The sequence below is a fragment of the Pantherophis guttatus genome, chromosome 17 (assembly GCF_059756535.1).
Source record: "Pantherophis guttatus breed Tessera chromosome 17, ASM5975653v1, whole genome shotgun sequence".
In the NCBI taxonomy this organism is placed as follows: Eukaryota; Metazoa; Chordata; class Lepidosauria; order Squamata; family Colubridae; genus Pantherophis; species Pantherophis guttatus.
Window position 1 is genome coordinate 15,390,482 of NC_142079.1, and position 15,589 is coordinate 15,406,070.

Consider the following 15,589-nt stretch of genomic DNA (forward strand, 5'->3'; position numbering starts at 1 on the left):
GGAGGGAGGAAGGAAGGGAAGGAAAAGGAAGGAAGGAGGATGGAAGGAAGGAAGGAGGAAGGGAGGATGGAAGGAAGGAAGGAGAGGACGGAAGAAAGGAAGGAGAGAGAGAGAGGGAGGACGGAAGGAAGGAAGGAGAGGGAGGGAGGATGGAAGGAAGGAAGAAGAGGGAGAGAGGATGGATGGAAGGAGAGAGAGAGAGGGAGGAAGGAAGGAAGGAGAGGGAGGATGGAAGGAAGGAAGGAGAGGGAGAGAGAGGGAGGACGGAAGGAAGGAAGGAGGGAGGGAGGATGGAAGGAAGGAAGAAGAGGGAGGGAGGGAGGATGGATGGATGGAAGGAGAGAGAGAGAGGGAGGAAGGAAGGAAGGAGAGGGAGGGAGGATGGAAGGAAGGAAGGAGAGGAAGGGAGGATGGAAGGAAGGAAGGAGAGGAAGGGAGGATGGAAGGAAGGAGAGGAAGGGAGGAAGGAAGGAGAGGAAGGGAGGATGGAAGGAAGGAAGGAGAGGAAGGGAGGATGGAAGGAAGGGAGGAGAGAGAGAGGGAGGAAGGAAGGAAGGAGAGGAAGGGAGGATGGAAGGAAGGAAGGAAGGAGAGGAAGGAAGGAGAGGAAGGGAGGATGGAAGGAAGGAAGGAAGGAGAGGAAGGAAGGAGAGGAAGGGAGGATGGAAGGAAGGAAGGAGAGGAAGGGAGGATGGAAGGAAGGAAGGAGAGGAAGGGAGGATGGAAGGAAGGAAGAAGAGGGAGGGAGGATGGATGGATGGAAGGAGAGAGAGAGAGGGAGGAAGGAAGGAAGGAGAGAGAGGGAGGAAGGAAGGAAGGAGAGGGAGGGAGGATGGAAGGAAGGAAGGAGAGGAAGGGAGGATGGAAGGAAGGAGAGGAAGGAAGGAGAGGAAGGGAGGATGGAAGGAAGGAAGGAGAGGAAGGGAGAATGGAAGGAAGGGAGGAGAGAGAGAGGGAGGAAGGAAGGAAGGAGAGGAAGGGAGGATGGAAGGAAGGAAGGAGAGGAAGGGAGGATGGAAGGAAGGAAGAAGAGGGAGGGAGGATGGATGGATGGAAGGAGAGAGAGAGAGGGAGGAAGGAAGGAAGGAGAGAGAGAGGGAGGAAGGAAGGAAGGAGAGGAAGGGAGGATGGAAGGAAGGAAGGAGAGGAAGGGAGAATGGAAGGAAGGGAGGAAGGAAGGAAGGAAGGAGAGGGAGGGAGGGAGAGAGGAAGGAAACAGAGGAAAGGAAGGACACTTCAATGTGCTTGGCCATCTCCTTTTCACTCAACAAAATAGACGTTCTGTTTACTTCCTGTTGCACTGGGGTTAGCTGAGCAGCAGAGCCTACACACGCAGATGCGGAGAGACAGAGACCCAGCCCCACACCTACCCTGAGGAGCGTGCACCAAACTTTTTATTCACGTAGCATCTTCCCATACACGAAAAGGCATTTAGGCCCCTGCAGAGTTTGTATCGGGGCCTGGGCTTCCCTTGTCCGTCTCGTCCTCCTTGTTGCCTCTGAACCTGGCCAGCACAGGTGTGTTGAAAACGGAAGTAGTGCTGGAAGGGCCAGAACTTTGGGAAGGTGAGGTGGGGGAGCTGCTGGCAGGAACCCTGGAAGAAACCCACGTCTGCAGTCAGGGCTGGCTCCCCCGACCCCCTTCTCCAGAAGAAGGGCCTGCAGTACCAGACCATCCGGTGGAACCCTCAGCCTTCCTCCCTAGGAAGGGCCAAGAGTTGAGATGCGTCTGAAACTCACCTTGTTGGACCCACCGCCAGGTCCACCACCTTAAAAGAGGGGGAAAATGGTCCAAGGAAAAGCAACGGATGTACGAATGAAGGCAAATGTACCTTGGGAAAGCGTATTTCAGCCGGTGGACAGAGTTGCTTGTGAGAAACGAGGGACGAAATCCACCAGGATTCAGCATTAGAGGGCGTAGATCAACCATGCTGTGAAGGATGGGAAAAAGGAAAGAGGAGTCCTACAGAGAATGTGCCCCAGAGACTACGGGCACCTCTGCACCTGGCCTTCCCTTACTCTCCCCTGGGTATTGCTCTTTTGAGGTAGACCAGGTCCTTCCCGCCCCCTCCCTCTTCCCACCACAAGGATCTGTGGCAGCCCTGCGGATGCCAGATTCCCTTGGATCACCCTGGCACCTGCTTTGCACCTCGTTCCTTCCGTAGGATGATCGGAGGGAGGCAACTCATCCTCCATCTCTTCACTTCCCCCCATCAGTCAGGTATTCCTCCATTTCAGGGGCCGCTCAGTGGCCCTTAGCCCAGTCCCTCCCACTGCCTTCCAAGCTGGCCAACTCAATGCTGGTTGAATTACCTCTTCCCTCCCACTCCCTTTTCTTGTAGCCGATTTATACCAGAAAACCAGCCGGGAGGAACCACACAGAGGTGCTATTCAGCAGGTTCTGGAGAACCGGTAGCAGAAATTTTGAGTAGTTCAGAGAACCGGCAAATACCACCCCAGAGGGAGGTAGGAATGGAGATTTTGCAATATCCTTCCCCCAGGAGTGGGGCGGGAATGGAGACTTTGCAGTATCCTTCCCCTGGAGTGGGGTGAGAATGGGAATTTCGCAGTATCCTTCTCCTGGAGTGGGGTGGAGAGGGAGATTTTGCAGTATCCTTCCCCTGCCACGCCTACCAAGCCACACCACGCCCACCAAGCCATGCCCACAGAACCAGCAGTAAAACCAATAGTAAAAAAAATTGAATTCCACCTGGAACCACAGCATGCAATACCTTCCTTAACTTTGGGTACTTTGCCCTGGCAGAACTTGGTTAAGTTGGCCCAACTGCTTGGATTCACATGACCTCCTGAAGCATAAGCTGGTCCTGTGGGGTTGGTTTTCCAGAGCAGGGGTCTCTCCAACCTTGGCAATGTTAAGTCTAGAGGACTTCAACTCCCAGAATTCCCCAGCCAGCCTGTTCCAGGGGGAAGCTCTAGCCCAGCATTTCTCAACCTCAGCAATTTTAAGACTTTATCGAAAAAATAAATACATGTAGAAAGTACTTTTTTAAAAAGTGAAAAGCTACAACAAAGAAGGACTTATCATTTTAGCAATAAATAGTTATTATTATATATATATACTTATCTAATGGAGTTATTATTTGAGTAGAAATATCTTTTTTGTATTTATATAATTTTCATGTTTTTAGCCTACTATATACTTTGTAAAACTGACTTGCATATTTCATTATATTTGTCCGTACATTTGTAGGCAATAGGTGGATTGCAAGTGTAGTCAGCTCTTCAGTCCGATGAGTAAAAGCGGCCATACATTTCATTTTCCAATGTTTTTCTCCCAAAACTTAAGTAAATGTACGATATTGTAAAAACATGTGTTTCAAGGAAGCTGAGGCCCAGTGACACTCAAACTCTCATTGTCTAGGCAATAGAGGAATTTCTAATTTTTTGTGTGTCCAATCACACTTTGCCAATAAAGAATTCTATTCTATTCTATTCTATTCTATTCTATTCTATTCTATTCTATTCTACTCTACCCTACCCTACCCTACCCTACCCTACCCTACCCTACCCTACCCTACCCTACCCTACCCAACCCATTTCTTAGCATATGCACACCAAACTGATTTATTGATAACAAGTATCTTTAAAATGTAGAGTGGTATTTTTAGTTTCAAAAGATTTAACAAGTTGTTCTAATATTTCGGATGTCTCAGAAGCTGAAAATACTGGTGGTCCATACAATGTTGTTAGCAAATGCTGCAGTGGTAAATATTGCCACTGAATTACACTGGCTCCCAGTGGTCTTCCGGGTGCGATTCAAGGTGTTGGTTACCACCTTTAAAGCGCTCCATGGCATAGGACCCGGGTACCTTCGAGACCGTCTTCTGCCACCAATAGCCTCCCACCGGCCAGTCCGCTCCCACAGAGAGGGTCTCCTCAGGGTGCCATCGGCCAAGTTATGTCGGCTGGCGACACCCAGGGGGAGGGCCTTCTCTGTGGGAGCCCCAGCCCTGTGGAATGAACTGCCCCCGGAAATACGTAAGATCTCCGACCTCCGGGTGTTTCGCTGTGCACTGAAGACCCTGTTGTTCCGCCAGGCCGGGCTATCGACATGATAATTTTAAATTGGGGTATTTTAAATTTTTTAAATCGGCCAAATCTATTTAATTATTTTAATTTTTAATCATTGTTGTGTTTTGTGTTTTTAAATTGGCTGTACACCGCCCTGAGTCCTTCGGGAGAAGGGCGGTATAGAAATAAAATTATATTATTATTATTATTATTATTATTATTATTATTATTATTATTATTATTATTATTATTATTATTATTATTATTTACAGATGATAATTATGTCTTAACACAATACATATTAAGAATTCATCATCAACATCTCAATCAGCAGATCCAAAGTCAATATTCCCACTTCCATCCAATTTTTCCATTTCTGCATTTCTAATTTTGTCTTTTGTTATGGTTTTTTTGTTATTATTTTTAAAAATCAATAAAATAATAAGTAATTTTAAAAAGATGCATGGACTTCAGGATCCAATCTGGGCTGATCACCGGGATCAGAGGTTTTGTCTTCTGAGCTTTCAGACTTATGCTGGAACCCATCCGCGGGGAACTTGGCACCTGCCTGACCAGGTGGCTCAGTGGCTAAGACACTGAGCTTGTCAATCAGAAAAGTTGGCAGTTCAGCGGTTCGAATCTCTAGTACTGCGTGAGCAGGGGGTTGGTGGTATGACTAGATGACCTCCAAGGTCCCTGCCAACTCTGTTACTGTCTCTCTCACCAGAATGTAAAGCTCTGGTCTTGGTGACCAACCCAGACTGGATCCTGCAACATTATCTTGGGACACGTATATTTGACTTCAGTTCCCAGAATTCCTTGCTTTCTAGGGACTTTTGGTGTCGAAGTCCAAATATCTTACAATTTGCTGAGATTGAGAAACACTTCAAGCCCACAGGTGGCTCAGGAAGGTCTGTGAAGGTGACAATTCTACCTCATTTCTATACAGCTTCCGTCTCCCTGTCTGGCTTCTGACCTCTTTTGATTGACAGGTGACATGCCGGCCCAAAGCTGCTTCAAGTCTGGATTGTTTCTCTCCATCTGTCGGGGTAAAGAGCAGCAGATTATATTCAAACAAGTAATGATGTTTTGGGAGAATTATGCAGAAGTTGCTACGCCTGGAGAAAATCCTCTCTCTTTAACAAGTCCAAGTAAATGAAAAGCACAATATATTAACACATCTAACAAAACGAAATTCAATGTAGAGAAAAGTAAAGTCTTACACAGGAAAGAAAACCCCCAAAAGTACACATATAGACTGGGTGAAACCAGGCTTAATAACAGTCACTGTGAGAGGGATCTTGGAGTCTTAGTGGACAACCAGTTAAATAGGAGCCAGCAGTGTGCAGAGGCAGCCAAAAAAGCCAATGCAATCCTAAATTGCATTAATAGAGGGAAACAATCAAGATCAAGGGAGGTACTAGTACCACTCTAAAGCCTTAGTAAGGCCACACCTAGAGTCCTGCATCCAGTTTGGGTCACCACAGTATAAAACAGATGTGGAGACTCTAGAAAGAGTGCAGAGAAGAGCAACCAGGATGATGAGGGGACTGGAGGCTAAAACATACAATGAACGGTTGCAGGAACTGGGCCTGGCTAGTCTAGTGAAGAGAAGGACCAGGGGAGACAGGATAGCAGTCGTCCAATATTGGAGGGGCTGCCACAGAGAGGAGGAAGGGGGTCAAACTATTTTCCAAGGCACCCGAAGGCCAGACAAGGAATAATGGATGGAAACTGACCAAGGAGAGATTCAACCTAGAAATAAGGAGGAATTTTCTGACAGTGAGAACAATCAACCCATGGAAGAGAAGTTGCCTTCAGAAGTTGTGGAAGCTTCATCACTGGAGACTTTCAAGAAGAGACTGGACTGCAATTTGTCAGGAATGGATTAGATGACCTACAAGGTCCCTCCCAACTCTGTTAAAGTACATCCAACCATCACTGGGTTTCCTGAACAAGCCAGAGTCAATCCTAGAAATAAGAAGTTTGCTTGGGCTGTTTGATGTTTACTTATGATGTTTACTTATGAATGTTTACTTATGAACATTCTCAAGGCAGGCATTGTGCAAAGACCTGAGGAGAAGAAGACAATGTTTGAAAGAGTGCAGAGAAGAGCAGCTAGGATGAGTAAGGATCTGGAGGTTAAAACATTCAAAGAACGGTTGCAGGAATTGGTCTGTCTAGTCTAGAGAAAAGAAGGACTGGGGGACATGATAGCAGTGTTCCAATATTTGAGGGGCTGCCACAAAGAAGAGGGGGTCAAACTAGTCTTCAAAGCACCAGAAGGCAAGAAAGAAACAATGGTTGGAATCTGATCAAGGAGAGAAGCAACCTGGAATTAAGGAGAAATGTCCTGGCACTGAGAACAATTAATCACACTGAGAACAATTAATCGCACTGAAGGAATGGCTTGCCTTCAGAAATTTACAGATTACAGATCAACAGAGTTAGATGCAGTGGTGGGATTCAAATTTTTTTACTACCGGTTCTGTGAACAGGGCTTAGTGGATGTGGTATGGCTTGGTGGGTGTGGCTTGGTGGGCGTGGCAGGGGAAGGTTACTGCAAAATCCCCATTTCCTCCCGATCAGCTGGGAGTCAGGAGGCAGAGAATAGATGGGGGCGGGGCTAATCAGAGGTGGTATTTACCGGTTCTCCGAACTACTCAAAATTTCCTCTACTGGTTCTCCAGAACTGGTTAGAACCTGCTGAAACCCATATCTGGTTGGAAGCAGAGGTGAGTTTTAGCAGGTTCTGACCAGTTCTGGAGAACCAGTAGAGGAAATTTTGAGTAGTTCGGAGAACCGGTAGTAAAAATTCTGACTGGCCCCTCCCCCATCTATTCTCTGCCTCCAAAGTCCCAGCTGATCGGGAGGAAATGGGGATTTTGCAGTAAATTTCCCCTGGATTGGGGTGGGAATGGAGATTTTACAGTATCCTTCCCTTGACACGCCCACCAAGCCATGCCACACCCACCAAACCACGCCCACAGAACCGGTAGTAAAAATTTTGAAACCCACCACTGGTTGGAAGGGATCTTGTAGGTCATCTAGTCCAACCCCCTGCCCAAGCAGGAAACCTGCCTACACCATTCCTGACAGTCCAGTCTCTTCTTGAAAGCTTCCAGTGATGAAGGTCCCACAACTTCTGAAGGGAACTTCTGTTCCATGGGTTGATTGTTCTCACTGTCAGAAAATTCCTCCTCATCTCTAGGTTGAATCTCTCCTTGGTCAGTTTCCATCCCTTATTCCTTGTCTGGCCTTCGGGTGCTTTGGAAAATAGCTTGACCCCCTCCCTCCTCTCTGGGGCAGCCCCTCAAATATTGGAAGACTGCTATCCTGTCTCCCCTGGTCCTTCTCTTCACTAGACTAGACATACCCAAGTTGTGGGTGTCCCATCACTAAAGGCTTTTAAAAGAAAATGGAGGAAGATAACCAGTTAAAAATTAGAAGCAGGAGCAGTAAACCCAGCATAAAATCCCAGTCATAAAAAAAAGCCACAGATCCCGTTGCGAACCGGTAGTAAAGGTAAGTAGAACCCACCCCTGGTCCAGCCCACTCTGGGGGCCACCACCAAGAAAGTCCCTTTGTTTGTAGCTAATGCTTGCCTTCCTCCCAACCCCAACGCAGAGGGGCAGCATCTGGAAAGACAAGAGGTTGCAGAGACGAGAAGCACATACCTGCTTTGGGAAAGAACCGAAGATTTTGGGCATGGCTGGAAGGCCCGAGTCCCAGAGCTTGGACTCCGGCGGGCTGAATCCTCCCATCAGTATAGGCCTCCGGACCCTCCTCTCGGCCGGCCTCCAGGATGAGGTCTTGGCAGCTGAAAAGGAGCAAAGTTTCACTCTCTGCCACTTCTGCCTCCCACCTGTGTGTGCCCACAATTGGAAGGGTTAGGGGTGTGGTGTGGGGGCTAAGCCATGTTGGAACCTGGTTTGCCAATGGCTGCAACCTTCCTCTGCAGGAGAGTCAAAATGACAATCACAACCACAGTGGTTGTCATTTTGTCACATTAGAAGAATGTGATGCTTCTAATGCAGGGGTCTCCAAACGTGGCCATTTTAAGGCATGTGGACTTCTACTCCCAGAATTCCTCAGCCAACTTTGCTGGCTGAGGAATTCTGGGAGTTGAAGGCCACAAGTCTTAAAGTGGCCACGTTTGGAGACCCCTGTTCTAATGCATAAAAAGGGGCAGGACTTTCTTTGCATGGTTGTGGTCACCATCTTGACTTTCTTAAACCCCCCCACCCCACCCCAGACTCCCCTGATCCCCTGGTTTTCATTTTATCCTTTAGGCCCCTGATTGTATTAAGTTGTGTTTTGTTTTGACTTTAATGAGACAAGGACATGCTGTTAAGCAAAGATTGACAAAGGTATATCTGTACCCAAATTTTTATTTCCTAAATCTGGAATGCAATTCTTTCAAAATAAACCTGGCAGGTGCACTTGGCAAGGAAAAAGACAACAAGGGATGGTCAAGCCTTGCGCTCCCCCCATCTCCATTTCGGGGCCATAAATGGGGCTGCTAATCCCGGTTTTCAAACAGTTGCGTTCACCCAGGGCCCTGAGTGCCTGAGTAGGTGATGTGGATGCAGTTCTAAATGTTTGTGGAGATTCTCAGTCCTCCAGGCTCACTCCCTTAAACTGCTGACAGCAGTTAAAACAACTTTCACTCTGGAAAAGTATTTACATCTAGAAATGCCATCAGTGGAGAGACAGTTATTTGTTAAGTTTAGATTCGAACTTCTAGATACCAACGTTAGATTCGGCCGTTACCGGAAAATCCCGTATGACAAAAGAACATGCATATGTGGGGTAAACGTCGTGGAGGACACGGCGCATATAATATTCGAATGTAGGCTGTATGAGGAAGTAAGGAAACAATATCTGTCCCCAATTATAAATAAATTTCCCCACTGGAATATAAGGCATAAATTATCATTTCTGTTGAAGGCAGACTCTCCTCCCCTGGTAAGGGCCATCACCCGCTATCTTAAAAGGATGACAGCAATACGAGCCAGTTATATTGAAAAGAACTTCATTGATTGTAAGAAAGACGAGCTGAGTTAGAGAGGAGCTATCTTATTTGGGTTATCTAGTCTTGGCAACTTAGCTATTGAAATTTGATATTGTAAAATTTTAATGTCATATATCATATATTTTTAGATTGTTATTTCTGTAACTGTTTTGTCTTTTCCCTTTTTCTTTTCTGTTTTGTTTGAAAAGGCCTTCAATAAACAAATACAAATACAAGATTCAGCACTTGACATATCGTCAAGCTGAGATGCAACCAGGTCACCAGAACAGGCTCCTCTGTCAGACACATCTAAATCATAGTTGGACAAGAAAAAAAAATACCTGCATTTTTCAGCCTTACCCACTTGAAGGGAAATAAAAACAGTCCTCCAGGTCATGGTTGTTCCAAAGGTGCTTTTTTCCCCAAGAGGCAACTGGACTTCCTTGGTTTTTCCTTGAGGACATTTGGGGGGGGAATGGAAGGATTGGCAGCTCCACAACACCGTCCTTTAAACAGTTCCAAGAAGGCTCCACATCCATTTGCACCACTCAGGTGACCCTGAGGACACAGACAAATCTCCAAGTGGCCTCAACGACCCTCTCAAAGGATGCAAAGGACCAGCTATCTGCAAGGAATATAAATCCTTCCATTCCCCACCATCCAGTTAGAGCTGAAGAAGCTTCTCGGATGAGAAGCGAAACGTCCTCAAGGAAAACCAAGAAAATCCAGTTGCCTCTTGAAAAAGCACCTTTGGATGAAGTTCTGGTTTTGGCTGTTCCAGATTTCCACTGGTGGAGCTGGAGGCCATGGAAGGATGCTCAGGGAGTCTGGCTTGACCAGAGCAACTGGGCACCCTGGTAGGAAAGACAACGGTAGTCTCCTGCAAAAACACTGTGATCACTTCAGGATTCAAAGGAAGCTCCTGCAGCTCTCAATCTGAAGCTTACTAACCAGCTGGATGCCAGCATTGTGGCTTTCTCCTCATTTATTTATTTATTTATTTATTAAATTTATATGCCGCCCCTCTCCGGAGACTCAGGGCGGCTCATGAATATTACTTCATGATAGCAGTCTTCCAATATCTCAGGGGCTGCTACAAAGAAGAGCGAGTCAAGCTTATCTCCAAAGCACCAGAGGGCAAGACAAGAAGCAATGGGTGGAAGCTAATCAAGGAGAGGAGCAACCTGGAATTAAGGAGAAATTTCCTGACAGTTAGAACAATTAATCAGTGGAACAGCTTGCCTCCAGAAATCGTGGGCATTTCATCCCTGGAGGCTTTTAAGAAGAAATTGGATAACCATTTGTCTGAAATGCTATAGAGTTTCCTGCCTAAGCAGGGGGTTGGACTAGAAGACCTCCAAGGTCCCTTCCAACTCTGTTATTCTGTTCTGTTCTGTTCTGTTCTGTTCTGTTCTATTCTATTCTATTCTATTCTATTCTATTCTATTCTATTCTATTCTATTCTATTCTATTCTATTCTATTCTATTCTATTCTATTCTATTCTATTCTATTCTATTCTATTCCTATTCCTATTCCTATTCCTATTCCTATTCCTATTCTATTTCTATTTCTATTTCTATTTCTATTATTTATTCTATTTCTATTATTTATACTAAATAGCAATATGCTATTTAGTATACTGTCTTTGGTGTAAGCCGCCCAGAGTCCTCGGAGAGTGGGCGGCGTAGAAATACGAATAATAAAAAATAAAATAAAATAAATATTTCTATTTCTATTTCTATTCTAAAAACACCACTGTTACATTCACAAAACGCTCGTGCTCTGCACATCACCGGGGCACGGTGCCAGATTAGTTCATACCATATGCTAAGACAACAACTGGCTTCTCACCACTTTTGGGCTGGTACCAGCTGTGGGCTGCAACATGCAGTCCCTGGAGGGGAGCCCAAGGTGTGCGGCTTTGTTGGTATGGCTTTGCTGCCTTCTGCCAGTCAGTGGATTGTAGCCCTGAGGACCCGGATTGTGGGGGCAATAAGCTGACTTTATATAAAAAAAAGAACACCTCTTGGGGGGGGGGCCGAAAGCCCTACTAAGCAGGTATATACAAAAGTATGACGGCTATTGCATAACGCATTGTAAGCCGCCCTGAGTCTCCGGAGAAGGGCGGCATATAAATCGAACCAATAAATAAATAAATAAATCCCTCTGCCGTGTGTGAATGCAGCCAGTGATGTTGTGGGGGTGGTCTCAGGAAGAGCAACACAGAAGGTGGCCCCTCTGGTCAGCATCGTGGCTCCCTCGGGTCCCACAACTATTCAAAGTGTCCAGGGGAGAGTGTGGGAATGAGCAGGAAAACACCTGAAGACAAACACCCAGTTCAAGTGAGAGGAAAGGAAAGGCAGAGTTACCGCGGGCGTAATCGTTGGCCTTCTCCATCTCCCGCTTGAGTTGCTCAACTTTTTCCTCCATCTCCATTTCCCCCAGGGTGTTGTCATAATTCACATCGCCCTGCAGCAGGGCAAAGAACTTGGCCTGGAAGAGAGCAAAGCGACAGCAACAGCACTTAGACTTATATACCGCTTCACAGTGCTTTACAGCCCCTCTCTAAGCGGTTTACAGAGCCAGCCTCTTCCCCCAACAATCTGAATCCCCATTTTACTGACCTCGGAAGGATGGAAGCCTGAGTCAACCTTGAGCCTGGTGAGATTTGAACTGCTGGCAGTGGGCAGAGGAGGGAGGGAGGGAAGGAGGGAAGGAGGGAGGGAGGGAGGGAGGAAGGAAGGAAGGAAGGAAGGAAGGAAGGAAGGAAGGACGGACGGAAGGAAGGAAGGAAGGAAGGAAGGAAGGAAGGAAGGAAGGAAGGAATAGCAATAGCCCTATAGATTTATATACCGCTTCACTGTGCTTTTATAGCCCCTCTCTAAGTGGTTTACAGAGCCAGCCTCTTGCCCCCAACAATCTGGGTCCTCATTTTACTGACCTCGGAAGGGTGGAAGGTTCAGTCAACCTTCAGTTGGTAAGAATCGAACTTTTGGCAGTGGGCAGAGTTAACCTGCAATACTGCATTCTAACCACTGCACATCAAGGCAGGCAGGCAGGCAGGCAGGGAGTAAGGAAGGAACGAAGGAAAGGAAAGGAAGGGAAAGGGAAAAGCAAAGCAATAGGAATAGAACTTATATACCGCTTCATAGTGCTTTAAAGCCTTCCCTAAGTGGTTTACTATTGCCCCCAACAATCTGGGTTCTCATTTACTGACCTCGGAAGGATGGAAGGCTGAGTCAACCTTGAGCCAGTCAAGTTCGAACTGCCAAATTGCTGACAGTTGGCAGTCAGCAGAATTAACCTTTTTACTTACTCTTTTCATGTATTCAAATTATGTTTATACTTTTACCTGTTATCTTATATATGCTTGACAAATAAACTTATGATTATGATGATGATTATGCTGCATTCTAACCACTGGCTCTTGGGGCAAATGGGGCTAGGGAAAACCGGGAACAGGCGAGCCAAAGTGACCTCCAGGCGCAAAGAAGGCGAAGGGCTGCCAAGTAGAGTTGCTCAAAAGATAAAATTTCCAGCAAGTAGAAAAGTGGAAGTGTAGATTTAAAGGCAGTTCCACCCATCTCCTCCCTGCTGGGCTAGATTTCCACCCAAAGGGAATAGATGCTTTAAGACGCTGCAGCCCCTCCTCTCCAGGCGGATCAGCTGATATCTGTTATTGGATCTGAATTTGCAAGGGACAATCAATCAAACTGAGCTGAAAGGACATAGCAGGACCCAGCCTGTTGACTTCCTCCTTGCAGGAGACAATTTCTGTCCTGCTGTCAGGACAAGAGCAGTCAAGGGCACAGCCTGGCACTGCTTGGACCATAACTCCCATCATGCTGGCTGGTGATTACGGGAGAAGTGCAGGGGTATGAAATCCAGCAGGTTCTGACAGGTTCTGGAGAACCGGTAGCGGAAATTTTGAGCAGTTCAGAGAACCGGCAAATACCACCTCTGGCTGGTCCCAGAGTGGGGAGGGAATGAGGATTTTGCAGTATCCTTCCCCTGGAGTGGGGTGGAGATTGGGGACTTTGCAGTATCCTTCTTCTGCCATGCCCACCAAGCCACGCCCACAGAACTGGTATTAAAAAAAATTGGATTTCACCACTGGAGCAGTGAATCAGCACAGACCACCTTATCGGACACAGCCGGAGACCTGGGGATGTCCAGGGTCTCCAGATGGCCATCCTTCATCCAGAGCGCCCGGGATCCAGATCGTGTCTGAGCCCAGCCTTTCTCTCTCTCTGGGGCAGAAGAGCTGAGGCCGAGTGAGGGTCAGGGCCTTTGGGTTGGGCACTTGCTCCAGCTGGGCAGAGTGAAGCGCCAGGCTCTCCTGCAGGCAGAGCTGCTATGGAAGGATGCCTGAGCCACAAACAGCTTCTTAAAAGGGATAAGAAGCCAGGTAATGGTCGAGCAGAGTCAAAAAAGTCAAGATGGCAGCCAGGACGTGTGATAACCGCTCTCTCTGTTCTGCTTGCACCCTCGAGACCACTGGGCTGACTTTTTGACTCTGCCCTGCAGACAGCCCTGGGCCAAAGCCTCTGCTGCACCCCGACCAGGTGGGGAGGGCACCCCTCTGCCCACCCCAGGGTCCCTTCCTTGGCCAGCTGCAGCCTCACCTTGAGGTACTGCCCCAGGTTGCCCCTCTCGTTCTCGGCCTGCTTCCTCTTCCGCACCACCCGCTCGCAGATGCTGGGCTTCCGCTCCATCTGGGTGAAGAGCTCCTGCAGGGACTTCTGGGTGTAGCTCAGGCCTTGGCCCTCGTAATCCTGGGGGGAGATCCGCTCGCAGAAGGACAGGACGAGCGGGTACTCACCGTCGAATTCCTCCAGGGTCTCCATCCTGCACACCTCGGCCAGAAGGGAGGGGGAGAGTCAGGCACAGAGGAATTCAACCCACCCCCACCCACCCCATTCACTGGCAAGGCAGGAAAGGTTACCTCTGAGCATGTTTAGAGGGCAGTGCTCTCAAAAGGCAAAAAACAGCGGGGGGGGGCAGTAAAGCATGGCAAGACCGCCATTGCTGGGGTTTTCAGACCCCAGAAGGGGCGCAGATCCTACAGGCAAGAGGCACAACCTCTGCCTCTCTAGACAGAATAGAATCGAGCTGGAAGGAACCTTGGAGGTCTTCTAGTCCAGCCCCATGCTCAAGCAGGAGAACCTGTACCATATCAGATTAGTGGCTGTTTAATTTGTTCTTAAAAACCTCCAGCGATGGAGCGCCCACGATTTCTGGTGGCAACTTCTGTTCCCCTCACTGTTAATTGAGCCTGGATAGCTCTGCAGACAAAGGCACTGCAATTTAACACCAGCTGTCTGCAATTAAAGTAAGTTCAAATCTCGCCAGGCTCAAGGTTGACTCAGCCTTCCATCCTTTCTAAGCTAGGTAAAATGAGGACCCAGATTGTGGGGGCAATAAGCTGACTTTGTATAAATATACAAAAGTATGAAGGCTATTGCTTAACGCACTGTAAGACGCCCTGAGTCTCCGGAGAAGGGCGGCATATAAATCAAATTTAAAAAAAAAAAATTCCAGGTTGCTTCTCTCCTGGATTAGTTTCCACCCATTGTTTCTTGTCCTGCCTTCTTGGTGCTTTGGAGAATAATTTGACCCCCCCTCTTCTTTGGGGCAGCTACAGATCTGAGAATACAACTCCCAACACCCTTTGCCATGGCTCGTGCTCCCAAAGGGATGTTGGGAGTGATAGTTCAGCCCCCCAGGGAGAAAGTTTTGTAGGATGCCCTACAGGATGCCCTACATCAGGGGTCTCCAACCTTGGCAACTTTAAGCCTGGAGGACTTCAACTCCCAGAATCCCCCAGCCAGCGAAGCTGGCTGGGGAATTCTGGGAGTTGAAGTCCTCCAAGGCTTAAAGTTGCCAAGGTTGGAGACCCCTGCTCTAGACGGCTTCTGGGCCCCGGCTGTTGAGCCCCCCTCCTCCCAGGAGCCCCCCAAGCCGGGGGGGGGGTCAACTCCCCCTCCCGGCGCTCCAAGGACCCCTCTGCCGGTGCTCCAACGCGGCGCCCGCGGGGGCTGGCCGGGAGGGGCGTTTCCGCGCCGAGGGGCGTGGCTTGCCTGTCCCCGAGAGCAGCTGGCGCGGCTGGTGCCCGGCGGGTTCGAGGCGCTGCTGGGGCTCCGGGCTCCGCTGCCGCCGCTGCTCAGCCGACGGGCGGCTACATTGTGACACGCAGAGGCGGGAGTGCGGGGGGGGAGGCCTGTGCTCTCCCCGCGGTCCGCATCCCCCCCCCCGCCCGGCGCAGGCTGAGCAATAGGCATCCCCTCCGCACCGTTGGCAGCCCGGGAGGGAAGCGGGGGGGGGGGGGGCGGCGGCGGGTCCCCCGGCCTCGTTTCCTTGCTTTCGGCCAGTGTTTCTCAACCTTGGTAGCTTGAAGATGGGTGGACTTCAACTCCCAGAATCCCCCAGCCAGCAGCGCTGGCTGGGGGATTCTGGGAGTTGAAGTCCACCCATCTTCAAGCTACCAAGGTTGAGATTTATTTATTTATTTATTTATTTATTTATTTATTTATTTATTTATTT

At 48.4% G+C, this 15,589-nt stretch overlaps 1 protein-coding gene across 2 annotated transcripts; it reads right to left on the bottom strand.

The window, feature by feature from the left end:
* Positions 1–1,374: 1,374 nt before the first annotated feature.
* Positions 1,375–15,261, bottom strand: LOC117657706 (uncharacterized). Of its 2 annotated transcripts, none has more exons than XM_087880159.1 (7): positions 15,127–15,261; positions 13,672–13,894; positions 11,416–11,539; positions 7,709–7,851; positions 5,008–5,072; positions 1,832–1,930; positions 1,375–1,594 (listed from the first exon to the last, which is right to left on the bottom strand). In XM_087880159.1, the coding sequence occupies exons 2-7, from the start codon at positions 13,891–13,893 to the stop codon at positions 1,432–1,434; spliced, it is 816 nt and encodes a 271-aa protein (XP_087736285.1). In that variant the 5' UTR covers position 13,894; positions 15,127–15,261; the 3' UTR covers positions 1,375–1,431. The 2 variants fall into 2 exon arrangements, with proteins under 2 accessions (XP_087736285.1, XP_060539584.1); XM_060683601.2 differs by having other exon boundaries at positions 4,966–5,072.
* Positions 15,262–15,589: the final 328 nt, after the last annotated feature.

What these genes read in the sequence shown, in the direction of transcription:
- LOC117657706 (XM_060683601.2), bottom strand. Translation starts at nt 13,893, where the DNA reads ATGGAGACCCTGGAGGAATTCGACGGTGAGTACCCGCTCGTCCTGTCC. An exon ending in GGCCAACGATTACGCCCGCG is followed by an intron (nt 7,852 to 11,415) that starts GTAACTCTGCCT and finishes GCTCCTTTTCAG; the next exon opens with CTGCCAAGACCTCATCCTGG. An exon ending in GGAAGCTGTATAGAAATGAG is followed by an intron (nt 1,931 to 4,965) that starts GTAGAATTGTCA and finishes CATCCTTCACAG; the next exon opens with CATGGTTGATCTACGCCCTC.